Raw genomic sequence first — 17,168 nt, 5'->3', positions numbered from 1 at the left:
CATAATTCACCCATCACCCCACTTACTGCGCAGCCCTTCCTAGGAAGCAGGGGTTCCCTGTGCCCAGTGCCTCTGCCTCTTCTCAGCGCACTTTCACTTGAGAGGCCACGAAAGCTAAACACTAGCCTTACCCAGCCTCTCTTCCAGCTTGGAGTGGCTAAGTAGACATAGTAGAAAGCACTGGCTTTCTTAATGAGGGACACGAGAGGCTGGCATTTGACCATGGAACAGAGCTGTGACTCCAGAGGAAACACCAAAGAATCAGGGAGAGAATCACAGAGGTCCTGGCCCTGACATCACAGGCCCACTGAGCCAAAGCCCGTCATCTCCTGCAGACTTCCTGTGAAGTGAGGAAAACAACCCCGATTTGTTTAAGTTACTCTCCGGGGGCTTTTGGTTACGTACAGCTATGTGTATGCCCCACTCACACCCCAGTTCATGCCCGTCCCTCTGAGGTCACCTTAGATTTTCCCTCATTCTTGTCACCATATCCAAACAGACTTTGGCTATTCTTACTTATAAATGTCTTTGGCCCTTGGCCTTTCATCTTTGCCGTCTACACCCCCATTCGTGACTAGACTATGATAAGAATAATAGCAGTGGCGTAAGCTTTGGAGGCAGACAGACCTCAGTTTAAGAGTGAACTCCCCCAGCTCCAGCCCTGAGAGCATGGGCACGTGACTCACCTACTCTGAGCTGTGGAGAGTGGTTATTTTGAGGATTAAATGAGATAGCCAGTGGGAAGAGACGATACAGGTTAAAATATATATGTAAAGACATACTATGTAAAGAGATCCATACTATTAATTTCTTTTCCCATTCAATTGATCTGTTGCCTCCAAACTCTTTCCAGTGTATCTGGACTTAGCAAAGCACACCACGTCGACAGACTTTACTAAACACTCTGTGAAGACTTTTCAAGGCAGCAGCCTTCACGAGCAGCGCCTTGACTCTTCACTCGAAAATTCCTCAGTGGAGCAGGGGCTTCAGGGAGGCGGAGCGGAAGGACACGGAGCTCACCGTCTCCCACAGAAACGCTTCAGTGGACCAACCAAGGGCCCTTGCTATTCAGACTAGACTTCCTCTCCCATCTCATTCTAACTCTAAACCTCCCAAAGCCTCTTATTCATCGTTTCTTCTGAACTTGTGCTTAGACCGGGGATCTCAACTCCAGCACGCGGCAGAATCACCCAGAAGGCAGGTTCGGTGGACTGCCCGGCCCCTCCCGCAGAGCTGCCGATTCAGTTGCTCTGGGTGGGGCCCAAGCCTGCATCTCTGACAAGTGCCCCCGTGGTGCGGACGCTGTTCTTCAGGGGAGCACGTTTTGAGAACCCCTGACTTAAACCATTTCCAAGGCGCCTAAAGGAAACATAAAGAAAACTCGTAGCGTGAGAGGAGGGGGAACCCAACATTTTTGCAGATACTACCATAAGATTACGGCATATAGTTCAGAAAATGCCACAAATGTGCTAGGTCCCTAGGGGGTGAAACTCTGTTAAGTAAGTATTATCCACCACATGTTATGTATTAAGTACCACTCTGCTAGGCTGGGTAAATACTGTATAAGAGCAAGTTGAAAGCCATAAAAAAAGTAACAAGTGTCAATTCAGGACGCCCACTTTAGGGCAAATGAAGTAACTGATACTGGATGTTTTGACACCAAATTCAGGGAGCATGCTGGTCTCATTATTTATACCTAAATAACCTTACCTCTCTAGGGCCCAAGGCACTTCCCAAAATTGGTACGTATATAAATTCATGGCACCCAAGAGGGACAGTAAGGCTAGTCGCGCAGGATCCTTGCAATGTACCAGTACTAGCTCAGTGTCCTCAGGGACCCCAGTGGGCCAGAAATGTTCCAAGATCAAGGCTTGTTTAAAAGCCAGCACTTGATATTCCTGAGAATAACTACCTTTACAGAATGTCCTTGATTCTGACAGAGCGTCTGCAGAAAAGGAACATACCTGCTGGTTCTGTAGTGTATTCAGCTGAGAATCAAGCTGCTTCTTTTCAATACATAAATCATTCATCTGATGAAGCTTTTTGGTGTGTTCTTTGGTCTTCATCATCAATTCCCATCGCATTTGAGCAATCTTTTCCTACCAGGGCAGGGAGATGCAAAATGGATTAAGTGAATGAGAGAGGAAATAGAGAAAAATGCATGTCTGGCTTTGATCCAAACCATCAAGCAAACGGAGTGATAGGCATATAGGGAAACATAATAAGCCAATAATACAATCAAAAGCAACTGCATTGGGTCTGGTTTGATTAGAGAAAAGAACATTAAGTAGGATGGAAGTAGATAAAAATAAGACAGACACAGATATCACTCCATTGTTGAGGCATGAACTTAGTACGTGTACAGAGTGCTGGTATTCGCTAATTAAAAGGGAGAAAGGTCCCTTAAGCAGGAAACTTTACTATATTGTTCTTTCCCTAGCCTTCCAGGATCCTCAAGGTGACCGGCTTGAATGGCCATACATCTGCCAGTGGCTTTCCTTTGTTCTTTTATTGCTCCAACAGATGATTTTAGATTGCACATGTTATCTCCAAAACTCCGATAGGGACCAAGTCCCATGGATGCGAACACTTAAACAATTTGCGTCTTCCTGGTATAGTGCAAATCTTGTATAAGAAAAGATAAGATAGCACTAGGAACCTCTCCTCCTTCCCTTCCTGCCAGTAAGACAGAAAACTGGAGAAGCCATAATGATGTGTGGGCTTATAAAATCAGGCTGTAACTGGGGCACTGCCTCATCTTACGGTTCCGAGAACAGCGTAGACATTTAACATTTTCTAAGACCCTGCCGGCTAAACAGTATATACCTTGTTATAAAATGTATTACTTAGAGATGTGTTGTACTTTCCAGATGGAAACAGCATGCAAAAGCTATGTGGAATAATACAATCAGAAGTGACCTGCTATACTCTGAGGATCCTGACACCATCAGAGCATTTGTACATTGCTGTAGACCTCCAAGTGGAGTCTTTCTGTAATCTTTCATGCCACTTTGCCATGATATTTACATGAATCCTGGCCCCCAAACCTCAGTGCTGATGCTTTCATCCCAAGATAGACAAGTCCTTCCAACTAAGTGAACGGTAAGGAAACAGACAGGCTTCAGATCACGGGGGAGCCACATGAGGCTCATGGACCCAACTCCAGCAGTACAGATGCCTCATGGGAAACACTTACAGCTCACCAGGACTTCTTGCCTCCACCCATACTGACCCAAAGTAGGTCACCTGCCCTCTCATCCTTACCTCCCACATCTTCATCTCCTTTGCGTTTGCTAGCTCCTTTCGGAGTTTTTTAATCTTCAGTTCTTCAAGTGTCATATTCACAGAAAGTGTCTGAAGGGCTTCTAGGTTTATCACACGGCCAAACTTGCTGATCATTAGTTGACTAACTGTTTCTTCCATTTCTAAAAGAAGACAGTCCCTGTCAGGTTGCTCAGCAGCTCCCACTGTTGTTCAATGAACAATCCCAACACCAATGCCATTCTAGGGAAGAGCTTTTGCAAGAAGATGGGAAAGATTTGTTACCAGCTGGTCTTTCCTGTTACTTTTCAGAGAAAACCTACTATTTTCTTACTTAAAATGCACATGACTTACTGTCTTCTCATCTGCTTCAGATTCCTATGAAATTCCTTCAAATTCCTGCATGCAGTGGACTCATCCTTCCCCACTGGCTTAGACACTCTGATCTGCCTCTCCTCAGACTATCAATAGGCCCCAGCTGGGTTATGGACTCTTGAGTTCTTAATTTCTTTGGTTACTGATCTCTACGACATCTTGTGTTAAGAATAGAACAGCACTTAACAGAGGTTTCCATCTTACTGCAAGTGAAAATATTAAAATCTTTGCGGTGGTTCAGAAGGTCCTACCTGGTCTGGCCTGCTCTGCCCCTATTTTCTGCCATCTCCTTCCCACACCTTTCTCCTCACTTACACCTTTTTGCTTCTCAAGCATTCCAGGCTCACTCCAGTATTCTCATCTGGAATTCTCTGCAATTCCACTGTCTGGAATTCTCTTCCCCAGTTGGCCACATGGTTCACTCCACACAGCCCATTTTCTGAAAACAAATTGTGAGACTGATAAAAAGACTCATTTCCAAAACATTCATTTCTGATGGTGTAACCAAGAGCAGGTCCTTGTCCTTGAACCAGGGAGGACCACATCTTAGCAAGTCTGTCACTTTTCCAGGGAGCTCTTCCCTGGCCTCCTACAGACCTCAGCACTCTTTCCCAGGCCCCTTTAAATTTTCTCTTAACAATTATCTCCAGCTAACATGCAATATATTGTACTTTTGTTTATTGTCTTTCCTCAATATGCCAACAGTGGGACACCTGGAGAAAATTCCATCTATGGAGTCTGAGCTCCCCAAGAAGATGTAATCTTGTTACAAGTTTCTCTCAGTCACCAGAGTCCCATAAGTGAAGTCTGAAGGTCCTAAGGTATAAAAAAGATGATGTAATTCTGTTATGGTACAGAAATTTGTATTCAGGTATAACCGTTATGGCTGAATAATAATGGTACAATTGGCATGGCTGCCATTCTGCACAATCCAGGGAGGGCTTTTCATTTCTGTTCTTTGTGTGTGGTGCCTCCATGCTTTTGTGGAATGTTGGTGGCCATGATAATCAGTGACACAAGTGAAACGGTGATTGGATTATCTGCACGTGTGTGGCTAGCCTGTAGCTGCCTGCTTGGCCTCCCTCGGTAAGAACCTTGACTTCCCCCAGCTAGTCCCATATGAGGGGGTGCCCTCTACCTGACAGCCCCACGTACTAGGACAGGTACTCTGGTCCTTGCCCTTCCCACTTTGCAGCCAGCCTAATACGCTTCTCTTGACTTGACTGGGCTGGTTAGTGTTCACTGGGGACACACAGGCTTCTGGAACACTCACCATCCTACACTCCCATGGCTGCAAGCTGTGCCCTCCTTGACGGAGAGAACTTACCTTCCCACCCCTATGCTCTAGACTCTCTTCTTTCCCACTGGGTCTGGGGGTGGGGAACAACGAGTGACTGCAGGGTTTCTCATCACTGTTAAGCCTTTGTTCTCTGAGTTACAGGAAAGGAACCCTCTCCTAGGTTCACCTTCAGAATTAGGAAATGAGTCTCTAACCAGACTCACAACACACTTTCAGAAAATGAACTGGGGTTGGGAGAACTGAAAGTCATTGAATAAAGCTTGCACCACATAGAACTATTTTTAATTTCAACTAACATTCCAAAATTTGAACACTTCATTTCATCCTCTTCACACATTTTTCCAAACTGAGAGTTTACTCAAATGGAAATAAGCTTCTTTCTTCATTTTCATACGAGTTTGTTCCTTGGTTTGACGAGTAATATTTCCAAACATAAACAACAGTCAGGCTACAGAAGCCAAAGGAATGTGAAATACGTGAGAAAGACTGGAGCCTCAGGCTTGTACCTGAGATAACTCCGCCTCAAATAAGTGTTATTCAAACATAGAGTTGCAACATGTATTTTTAAATTGTATAATCCAGCCACCCATGAGGGCAGAACCATCAGCACTCATTGGAAACTGGCCTCTACAAATCTAAGCAACTTGGACTGACCAACCACTACAGTCTTCCCATTTTTTTCTTTCAAATTTTCTTTTAAAAATATTAGTTTTTAATTGTGGTAAAATATACATATGAAAATCTGCCATTTTAGTCTTTTTACAGTGTACAGTTCTATAGCATTAAGGTAGATGCTATACAGTACAGGTAATATTATTGTTATTAAAGCTAGAATACTTCATCACTTACACATATGTTCCATATATCAAATATTCAAAAGGTGTTTTAAAAGAACTGTCTTCATGCTATACATCTTACACTATAAACCTCAATTCCAGGTGAATTATGAACATAAATATGAGAAGCACTACTAATAGAGGAAACAATAAAAAAAATCTTTATGACCTCAAAATCAGAAAGGATTTCTTAGGACACACACACACAAAATGCACAAACTATAACCAGATTGAGAAAATAAACTATATTAAGGTTTAAAACGTCTGCATCCCAAAAAGATACACTAAATATAGAAGAAAGGGAAGACATACTAGAAAAGATTTGAAATGCATTGATGGAAAGAGAAAGACAGATAATAGAAAAGAACTCTACAATCAATAAGAAAAATAAAAAAGCAGAAGTAAAAAATTGGGCAAAATGTATGACAGGGAATTTTCAGGAAAGGAAACATGAATAAATGACTAATGAATGTACATGAAGATGTTCAACCTCAAGGAATCAACGAAATGGAGAAAAATCACAGTGAAATACAATTTTAACACCTACCAGGTTGGCGGAAATACTAAAGCCTAGTGGTGCTGAGTGTTGTTGAGACTGTGGACCTCGGCATACCTGGTATCTATCGCATAAGGATGGAACAGACATTTCAGGGTTGGCATGTTAAGCAAACTGGCATGTAAAGCGAGCAGGGAGAGAAAACAGCACAGCCGCTCTGGAGGGCAACTTAACCTTGTTCCAGGAGAGGAAACGCATACAACCCGCTCTCACCCAGAGACCCCAGTGCTGGGGACTCACCCCCTCCCGCACACGCACAGGGAGACGTGCACAAGAAGGCCCACTGTGACACTGTCTACAATCCTGAAAAATTAGAAATACCCTAAACATCCATCAACAGGAGACCACAGAGATCAACTCTTTTATCGTCCTACAACGGAATACTGTGGTAGCAGTTAAAATGAATAAATTAATTATCTGTAGCAATATGGGTCACTCTCAAAAACTGGTTTAATAAAGTGAACTGCAAAATGATGTGAATAATATTACAGTTAAAAACATGCAAAGGCATTTCATATACTGTGTGTGGATGCGGCCATCCATACACAGACATGTGTGCTCGTAGTGGTGGACCCTGGGGAAGGAGACAGCGGAACAAGATTGGAAGGAGACGGGCCTTCAGTTGTATCTTCAATGTTTTATTTCTTAAGCCTGGTAGTAGGTACACAGGTGACTGTTATATGATTCTATATTTTATTATAAATAAAACCTTTAACAATTACTAGAAATTGTTTCTGTGACAAAAGACCTATATCCTTTTAAAATAGAAGAGCGGCCCTTTGATAGAATCAGGAGAGACAGTAAGTAGGAAGCTGAGACGGTGCATTTCCTCTCAGTGGTTCTGATTCTGTGATTACTTACTCTTTCCAAAGTTGGAGATGGTTGCTGGATCGTTCCCTCTCTAATCAATAAATATTACTAGGTAATCCAGGGGCTTGGTTACTCACTCTGAATAGTTTTTGCCATCTCTCTCTTTTCTCGGATGAGCTGTTTACGCCTCTCCCGGCATTCTCTGTTCAATTTTTGCTGCTTGGCATTCTCCTCCTGGAGGTGTACGATTCGCTCTTGCAGCCGTCCCAAGGAGCGGTTAGAAAAGACTAACGTTCCGGAAAGATCACTAGGGATCTCTCCAAACACCACGTGCTCTATCTGCAGAAACAAAACCAAGCCCAAACCCAAACAGACAAAGATCAAACTAAACGTTAAACTCACAGAAAGCATAAGGGAAGCACTTCTTACTCTGCCCCTTGTTTAGGTCACGACCTTTGGCCTTCTAACTCTCACCCGAGTAAGGTAAAAGCAGGAAGCTTCTTTCAAAAGAAGCCACATTATATCCCCCTGGGGACAGCAAATCTTCCCACGTAGACCATGCCTGGTATCTACCGCATAAGGATGGAACAGACATGTCAGGGTTGGCATGTTAAGCAAACTGCTAAAGATAGCTAATCCAGGTTGGGTCAGGTTCTACAAACTGATATGTAAGGCTGAACTTAGGTTTTTCTTCTAAAATACCGCTTTGTCTCTACCTGACCAAATACAATACAGTTGGCCTTCACTGGTACGTATCTCGGCATTTTAATGTAAGTTGTAGTTCATGTGAAACAGAGAAATGGACAAAGAGAAGAAAAAAAGAGAAAGAATATTTTCCTTTTATCTTAACTTCCCTCATTAACAAATAGAGATTAAGAGAAGGTAATGCTTGCATCTTTAGTTCATGTCTATTTAAAGATGGTGTGAAAGTGACATGTGACCAAGAGCCAAGATTTCAAACTCCAAGCCATTCCTTTAAGCCACAGGCTCGTTTCTTCAGACTTGAGGTGATTCAACTTTCAAAGTGATAATGGGCCCCAGGGAAATAGACATGCTTTGATATTACTCTTTCATAACAATCTCAGAAGGAAAAGTTGGGGTGTTGGGGGGAGGGTATAGCCCACTGGTAGAGTGCATGCTTAGCATGAACGAGGTCCCAGGTTCAATCCCCAATAGCTCCATTCAATGAATAATAATTGAAATAAATAAAATTTATTTTAAAAAAATGTTGGGGCATCACTCTACAGGTAGAATTCTCAGCACAGGACTGCACTTCTCCCCACTTGTGGCCCATGAATCTTTCCCTGGAAAGCCTGGGTATGGTGGCTTAGATGGGGCGGGGCAACCCGTGCAGACCCCTCACCTGGTGGAGCTTGAGTGGAATCACGACCAGTAGTTCATTCAGCCGCTGCTGCTTCTCGCGTTGATAAGCCTCCAGGGCCTCCTCTGCTGCGTTCAGATTAGTTGCCACGATTTTCACCTGTGGAAAAGCCCCATGTGTGAGATGTCAACAAGATTCAGTGAATACATACCCAGGGTGGTAAATGAAGCCATTTGGGAGGAAGCCAGAGCATGACAGAGTCTGCCGTGTTGGGCTGTGATTAAATGGATGATCAGTTTGCAGCCCAGGAATGTGTGTTACTCCCTTCCAGCTAAGTCAGGATCCACAGCATTTTTTCAGTCGTTCCTGTGACCCCAGAGCTGTAGAGGTTTTTGTGAATGAAAGCTCAGAAGACATGTCCCACCCTGGAATGGTTCAGATCTCATTGGGTCATAATAAGCGCAATAAGTTAGAGGAGAAAGCCTTTTAAAGTGATGAAACTACTCACTATAGTATTTCTAAAGCACATGCTTCATCTCCTACGAAACTTGAAAATCTTCTAAATCATATCCTTTTTGCAAGAGGAGAAGCAATCTATCAAAAATATTTCTGAGTATGAGTCAAGTTAAGTGATGTTGCTCTAGGAAAGAGTGCCTAAGAGGAAAACTGAGCAGATATAGCAGAAATCAATCAATATAATTACACAGAAAGTTTAGCTTAGTGGTCTCTGACATGGCACACACGTGCCCCCAGCATGTCAAAGTGATCTGCTGGGGTCCAGAAAGAAAATAGAGTTTCGATTTTATTTATTTTTATCTTATTCTTTTTCATTTCCATTTTGGCAAATGTGTCATAATATACAAAATACATTAGAACAATCGTTTGCAAATATAATCTATAAATAAATGTACATTTATTGTAGGTATATGTGCTCCACAATTTTTTAACTTATAGAAGTATGTAATCAAAAAATTTTTGAGGGTCAATGATTTAGCTAAAGAAAGTTTCAACCATCAAAAAAGCAATGGCCCCCACCACAACTGTAAATGGATGTAACATTGGAGGAGTCTCTTCTCTTACAAGAAGTCCTAACTCATGTCACGGCTACGAAATAGCAATGTTAGAGCTAGAAGGAGGTGGCGCTGGGGGAGAGGATAAACAGAACTGAAGAAGGCAGACCAACATACTTTTTTGGACAATGTATCATATTCCTTTTTGAGGTTATCAATAATTTTCTTTTCTTCAACTAAGGCCTCTTCAATGTCCAGCCTTTTCTCTCGAAGTTGAATGGCCAGTTCAAAGAGACCCATGTCACAATCTGAAATGACAGTCAAAATAAAAAAGTAGCCCGTGGGGGAGGGGATAGCTCAGTGGAATTGTGCATGCTTAGCACACACGAGGTCCTGGGCTCAATCCCCACTACCTCCATTAAATAAACAAACAAACAAACTGACTTACCCCCCAAAAGAAAATCACATCTTCAGGAAAAAAATTAAATAAATAAAAATTTGGAAAAATTAAAAAAAATTAAAAAGCAGCCCCACTTGTTGGGGAATGTAGTAATATTGTAAGTGTGGACTTTGGAGCTTTAGAATTACTAATGACGATTTGTGGATCTTCTCTAGCAAGGTTCCATTACACTTAGGGCTCCAGGGAGAAATGACTCCAGGTAGAAATTAATGGTGTTAATAAGCATGGTAGTACTTATAATACTAGCATGGACGTTTTGAGCAGTCCTTGGTGCTAGCCCTTTTATGTACATTATCTCATTCAAGAGATCCAGCCCCTGCGATGTAGAAACCATTGTTTCCATTTTATAGGTGACAACTGTTAAGTCTCAGGTCACATGCTGATATGTGATAGAATGAGATTCAATACAGTATCTCTATATTAATTTCCACTATTATCACACTAACTGTAGGCCCCCAACTGTGGGAACAAAGTAACGAGCCTTGGGCCAGAATGGTAAACAAGTTATAAAAAGCTGCAGACTCAGAGGTGAGAAGGCTGGTTAGCCAAGGACGGGTAAGATCCCCAGAGGGTGGCAACCTAAGACAGGCAAAGCCGCCTGAGTCCAAGAAGAGTATTGTGAAGCAGCCGTTTCTCATACATTCCGCCCTGATAAGCTGTAAGGCTCGCTAGTGCCGACACGGACATGATTTACCAAAACATAAAGGGTCTTCTGACCTTGAGCCAGACACTGCCTGTTAACCATTTCCCTTGTCATTCTTCTTTTCTATATAAGACTGTGCAACGTAATAAAGCTTCAGAGTAGCCATCAGCTCTCTCTGCATACGGTGTGTATGTGTACATGGTATCGTGACACTGACACTAATAGCCACATTTATCCACCAAGTAATTGATCAAGAATGTGAAAATATAACAGTATTACCATTGAACTTAGAACTTAGGTCTAGCCCCAGTTCTACCACTAAATTAACTGTGAGCCTTTGTTCAAGCCATTCAATCCTGCTATAAAATAACAAGTCGCATTACAAGATTTTTTAGCTCTCTTCTACTCATAAATATGATTTTAAGGAGACTCTTATTTTCCAAATCAAAACAAGATTTAAGTATTATTTGACATTAAGCTTTAAAATTTGATTTATAATTTATATAAAATATCTAGGAAGATCATTTGAGATCAAAAAGAAATAGTTTGGTTTTTTTTTTTCCTACTGAATCATTCGTCTATTGAGACTGTAAGGATATTGGTCTGGACTGTAAGAATACTGGACCATAAGGATATTTCAGACTGGTATCACCAGTGAAAACAGTGAATATAAGCTGCCAAGCACCTCCAAGAAACTGGTAAAAATTGCCCTTACAAAACAGGTTTGAAATATGAAAACTGAATGATTTGGCAAAAAGGGAGTGCTTTATGTATATATGCACACACATACATACACACATACACACATATATACATACACATACATATATACACACATATACATATAAACACACGTATTTTATACACACACACATATATATATATACATCTTCTGTTTCTCTAATAAAGTGAAACTTTGGTGCATAATTTATGACTCTGAACTGACTATAGCTTGTCTGCAGGTTATTTAATTTGGCACTCACAAATGGTTGCCTCAAGAAACAGGAAATAAATGGTCCAGAGAGGCTCCAAAAGTATTCATGAGACTGTATATCATTCCTATTAAACCGTCCTTTCCTTACATTTTATTATGAGACAAGTGAGAAACCAAGAAAATGACCTTTTAGGTATTGTCAGTCCATATTCACACTTCACAGAGAATGCCTGGTTTTATCCAACTTACGTGTTGGGCAGATAGAATCATCAAAAACCTCATCTTCAGATACAGACTCATCCTCGTCACTCTCCAAGCCGGATTCTTCTTCACTTGTCTCATCACTTTCCTCATCTTCATCTAAGGAGAGAGGGAAATATTGTTAATAAGCAGAGGCATTCCTCTGCCAAGCTAAGTCCCAGATATTAAAAATAAATTATTTTTCAATGAGTTTGTCTCTAGGGAAGAAACAAAGATTAAGCAGGAAATTACTCAATATTTTTTAAAAGAATTTAAAATGGTTAGGAACTCAGAGACTATGAACTCAAATGCCTGCAGAAGGTCGTGCAATTAATTTCAAGGCTTTAAGTCAGAGGGTTGAGACCAAGCTGCCAAGCTGCCTATGCTGTGCCCCACCTAACACACACTTGGTTATGTTATGTAGTCCACAATTCCTACATCACAGGGATCTGAAAACAGATTTTCATGACTGGTAATGCTATTTATAATCTTTATTTAACCTACTTACTGTGAATATTCATGTCTTGCTGCAGAAGTATTAAGATGTTTGATTTACAGATTCTACACCAAACCCTGCTGGTGGTGTTAGTTTAGAAAGACTCTCTCCTTTGGCCAAACTTGAGTCAGGCTCTTTCTAACTGGAAAGTGTACTCTTTCTAACTAGGCCTTGACCTTGGGCTCTGTCCTTGGCCCATTCAGTCCAGTTTTAGCACGAATCCTGCTAAATCAGTTTAGTTAAAATCCCCACCTTTGATATCTGATCAAATCTCTTATTCTCTGCCTTCAGTGTCATATCACCCTGGCTTACCTTCAGCAAAGGGTGTTTCCTGTTAGGTCAGTTTAGCACAGAATTACGCTACCTCTTAATAATTTTCCATCCACTGCCCCCCACCTTGCTCCTCAACTATAAATCTCCACTTATCCTTGTTGTATTCAGAGCTGAACTGATTGATCTCTCTCCCCTCCTATAAAATCCCATTAGAGTGGTCCCCTTGAATAAAGCCTGCCTTATTGTTCTTTAACAAGTATCATGAATTTTTTTTTCCTTAACAATGACATATGTAATATCTTTTATAAAATATAAAAAATTGTGAATGCTAAAATACATCTGCCCCCATTAGTTTTGGATAAGGAATTGCAGACCTCCCCCACTCAACTCTGCCCCACTTTTTTTCTATCGTAGTACAGTCAGTTTACAATGTTGTGTCAATTTCTGGTGTACAGCACAATGCTTCAGACATACATATACATATATATTCACTTTCATATTCTTTTTCATTATAGGTTACTACAAGATATTGAATATAGTTCCCTGTGCTATACAGAAGAAACTTCTTGTATATCTACTTTATATACAGTAGCTAGTCCCATTTTCTTTTAAAATAACTTGAGTCCATCTATGAACCATAGATTACCGATTGGCAATTTTCTATTTTATGGAACATCAAATTAGAGATAAGAAGTGGACCTCATGCTCTCTAGAAGACTTTTTAAATTTAAGATGTTTCTTAAAATTACTTTAAGTGATCTGTACCACCTTATGAAATAAACTTGTGATTTCAGGGAGATGAAGTCGCTCTACCTTTCCCTATTTCTCCCACTAAATACAGCTAAAAACCCTGGATACTATATGTAAAGTAAACACAGGAAGATTCTGAAAACCAGAAAGAAGACAGTAGACCTACTATGCACCTTGGCCCCTGAAGAACAGCACTGTGGTGAGTTCCTTGGGTCTCCTTTTGTATCTCAGAGGTGGAGAAGGCTAAGTCAGCAACCTGAAACACTGACAGGTGCAGATACAGAAAAGCCAACAAGAACCTGCTCTCTCTAGGCAAACAACCAGGAAAGAGCAGCCAAGAAGGCAGAAAACTTGAAAAAACACCACAGGAAAAAAACAAACTGTAGTCTTACTTGCATCCCCATCAGCAAAGGCCAAGTGGGAGACTAGACATCCACCTTTGCCAAGCTGGAGTGAGGCACCCCACCACTGCCACTAGAATGGTGTCAGAAAAGGCCAAGTAAGCACCAACGACATTTATTCCTGTTGACTGGTAACCAGTCCCCTCCCCCCTCCCCCAACTCCCCACTCCAAGATCTCTGTGGAGACCACACAGGTAGCTCAGACTTCCACTCTCAGATGGCAGTGACAGGTTCTCTTCCCCCGCCCTGCAGAGGTGGTGTCAGAGGAGCCCTCGTAAAGAGTCAGGACGTTCACCATTGCCCCGAGGTGCCAAGGCCTTCTCCACCACATTGTCAGCAGAGACTATGTGGGGAGCTAGAACTCCCACCTGCACACAGCAGTAACAAGGAGAGCTCCCTTCCCTTGGGCGACAATTAGACTGAGTACCTCCACCTGGCAGTAGGAAGTAGGCACCCATTCCTCTCTCTGGCAGAACAGTGTTAGAGAAACCCAAGTATAAGCCAGAAGATCTAAATAAGAGACAGAGTCTCACACATAACATGAAAGTTTCCAGGTTTCAACTGAAAGTCACTCACCATACCAAGGACCAGGAAGACCCTCCAACTGAATGAGCAAAGACAACCAGTAAATGTCCAGTAAGAAGACAAATGTTAGAATTACCTGACAAAGTATTTTAAATAGTCATGATAAAAATGATTCAACAGGCAATTATAAACACACTTGAAGCAAATGAAAAAATACAATGCCTCAAAGAAATAAAGTCTCAGCCTATTTATTTTTTATATAAAGAAGAGCTAAATGGAAAATTTACAACTGAAAAATGCAGTAATTAGGATAAAATCTAATGGATGGGCTCAATAGCAGATGGGAGAGGACAGAGAAATGAAGCAATGAACTTGAAGACAGGACAACAGGAATTAGCCAATTTGAACAATAGAAAGAAAACAGAGCCCAAACCCCAGAGCCTCAGGGAACTATGGGACTATAATGTAATATCTAACATTCATGATAAAAATTCATGAAAAGTAGGAACAAGAAAGAATTTCCTCAACTTGGTAAAGAATATCTATGAGACACCTACAGTTGTGTTTTAATGGTACAGGTAGCATACTTAATGAGTGAAAGATCAAATGCTCTCCTTTGCTAAGATGGAAATAAGGAAAGGATGTTGGCTCTCAGCACTCTATTTCAACATAGTACTGGAAGTTTTAACAGTGCAATAAGCAAGGAAAGGTAATTGGCATACTGATCAGAAATTTAAAAATAAAACTGCCCCTTTATACAGATAGAAATTCCCGAGAAATCTATCAAAAACTCCTAAAACTAATAAGTGAGGTCACAACATAAAAGATAAACACCTAAAAAGAAATTGTATTTCTATATACTAGTATGAATATGTGGACCCCAAGATTAAAAAGAAAATAGCATTTAAAATCACTCAAAAAAGAAGATATTCTGGTGTCAATCTAACAAACATGAACGTGAACTGGATGTTGAAAACGATACAAGCTGGTGACAGAAATCCAAGTTTCAGATAAACACTGTGTTCATGCCTGGAAGACTCTACATAGTAAAGATGCCAATTCTCCCTAAAATGATATAAAGGTTTAACATAATTTCTATCAAAATTCCAACAAGATTTTTTGTAGATATAAAAAATTCTAAAATATGAAAATATAAAGGAACTAGAATAGCTAAAACAATTTTGAAAAAAAAAAAGAATAAAATTGGAGGAATTAGTTTACATGATGTCAGAACTCAATAGCTGCTATAATCAAGACATTACTATTGGTGAAGAGATACACACATATTCTAGAACAGAATAGAAAACCCAGAAACAGATCCACACAAATAGGCCCAAATGATTTTTCTAAAGATCAAAAGCAATTCAATGGAAGAGATACAGCTGTTTCAACAAATGGTGTTAAAACAACTGGACATTCCTAGGAGGAGGAAAAAAAAATAACCTTGACCTAAGTCTCACACTTTATACAAAAAATTAACTCCAAATGGATCATGGACTTAAGTGTTAAATATAAAACTCTAAAACTTTTAGAAAAATAAATAGGAGAAAATCTTTAGGACCTAGGGCTAGTCAAAGAGCTCTTTGACTTGACAACAAAATAAGATCCAAAAAAGGAAAAACTGACATTGACAACATTCAAAACTACTGCTCTGCAAACGACTTTGTTAAGGGAATGAAAAGACAAGGTACAGACCAGGAGAAAATATTCGCAAACCACATATCTGACACAGGATTAGTATGTAGGATAAAGAACTCTTAAAACTCAACAATATAAAAGAAAACAATCCTATTCAAACATGAACAAAAGACACGAAGAGACATTTTACCAAAGAAGATATACAGTTGGCAAATAAACACATGAAAAGATGTGCTTATTAAACAAAACTACCCTTTGCTATCTCATACCAGATACGCACACACATAGCCCATATGGTCAGAGACCTAAAGGTTTATTTCCTCTCCTCTTTAACCCCATAGTGCCTCTACAATGTCTATGTTGTAGTGAGAAAAAAGGTGTGTAGTATGTCTCTTAGTTATCACTCTCCTTCATCCTAATGAGAAAAAAAATAGGATCATATGTAAGAAAGAAATACAAACCAGCATCTCCTTCAACTTCCTTTTTCTTTACCCGCTTAATCCTCTTCTTTAATACCTTCATGAGGAAGTTAGCAAATTTATTGTTTTCTCCAAGAGCTGCTTGGAAACCAGCATAGAGGGCCTTTTCTTGCTCCTGGAGCTTGGCAACTTCATTCTTCTTCTCTTCCATCTCTTTAAGAGTTTCATTTATTTTCCACTAAATGAACGGAAACAAGAACAAATGATAAATGCAATATTTCTGATAAACTGGGTTCAGAGAACATTGCACGTTACAATGTAAGTCTACAGTTGACAAACATTTTTTAAAGCTTCTTAATAGAAGTTTACATTCCTGATGTTTGCAGAGTCATTCACTTATTTGGTTAAAATTTTGTAATTCTTTTGTAAAAGTCAGTAAGTTCAGAATCAGACAGGATCGATTTTCTGATGTTTAACTTCCTCAAAAAATCTAAATTAAATAAATTGAAAATTTTACTGATATGAGGATGTCAGGTAGTATTTTTCCATAAGTAGTCTCAAAAAAAGTTTTTTCTTTCATTATCAAGATAACTAAAACAAAAAGGCACATCATCTCTTGATGAAGCTGATGTATCTAAAATTTAATGTCACTATTGAGTATGTCTTATCTATTTAATAGAATCCTTCTTCCTTTAACATCAAGAAAGATGGTATAATTGACCTCTTTAAATTTAACATTATATATATAAAACAAAAAAGAAAATTTCCTATGCTATTCAATTATATATTATTCTGAAACTAGCTCTCATATTTAGGAAATTCACTAGCTTCTTTTCCAAGTATGTTCATAAGGATAATATATAATCAACAATAAACTTCATAAGACAGCTAGTGACAACAAAAATATACCGACTTCTGAA

At 40.0% G+C, this 17,168-nt stretch overlaps 1 protein-coding gene across 5 annotated transcripts in view; it reads right to left on the bottom strand.

Annotated features, from left to right (window-relative positions):
* Positions 1 to 17,168, bottom strand: part of CFAP44 (cilia and flagella associated protein 44) — a 105,275-nt gene that overhangs the window by 1,457 nt on the left and 86,650 nt on the right. For 4 of the 5 annotated variants that reach the window (XM_064495258.1, XM_064495251.1, XM_064495242.1 and 1 more), the window contains 7 exons: positions 16,291 to 16,486; positions 11,756 to 11,866; positions 9,647 to 9,777; positions 8,502 to 8,618; positions 7,276 to 7,477; positions 3,265 to 3,425; positions 1,965 to 2,099 (listed from right to left, as the gene is read on the bottom strand). In XM_064495258.1, the coding sequence (XP_064351328.1) occupies positions 1,965 to 2,099; positions 3,265 to 3,425; positions 7,276 to 7,477; positions 8,502 to 8,618; positions 9,647 to 9,777; positions 11,756 to 11,866; positions 16,291 to 16,486 (1,053 nt within the window). Of the gene's footprint in view, positions 1 to 1,964; positions 2,100 to 3,264; positions 3,516 to 7,275; positions 7,478 to 8,501; positions 8,619 to 9,646; positions 9,778 to 11,755; positions 11,867 to 16,290; positions 16,487 to 17,168 lie in introns of those variants that run through there. The other variant, XM_064495265.1, reaches the window with a different exon arrangement.

The sequence above is a fragment of the Camelus dromedarius genome, chromosome 2 (genome assembly GCF_036321535.1).
Source record: "Camelus dromedarius isolate mCamDro1 chromosome 2, mCamDro1.pat, whole genome shotgun sequence".
NCBI lineage: Eukaryota > Metazoa > Chordata > Mammalia > Artiodactyla > Camelidae > Camelus > Camelus dromedarius.
Note: the sequence above shows the minus strand (reverse complement) of the source record. Positions and strands in the feature narration are given on the sequence as shown.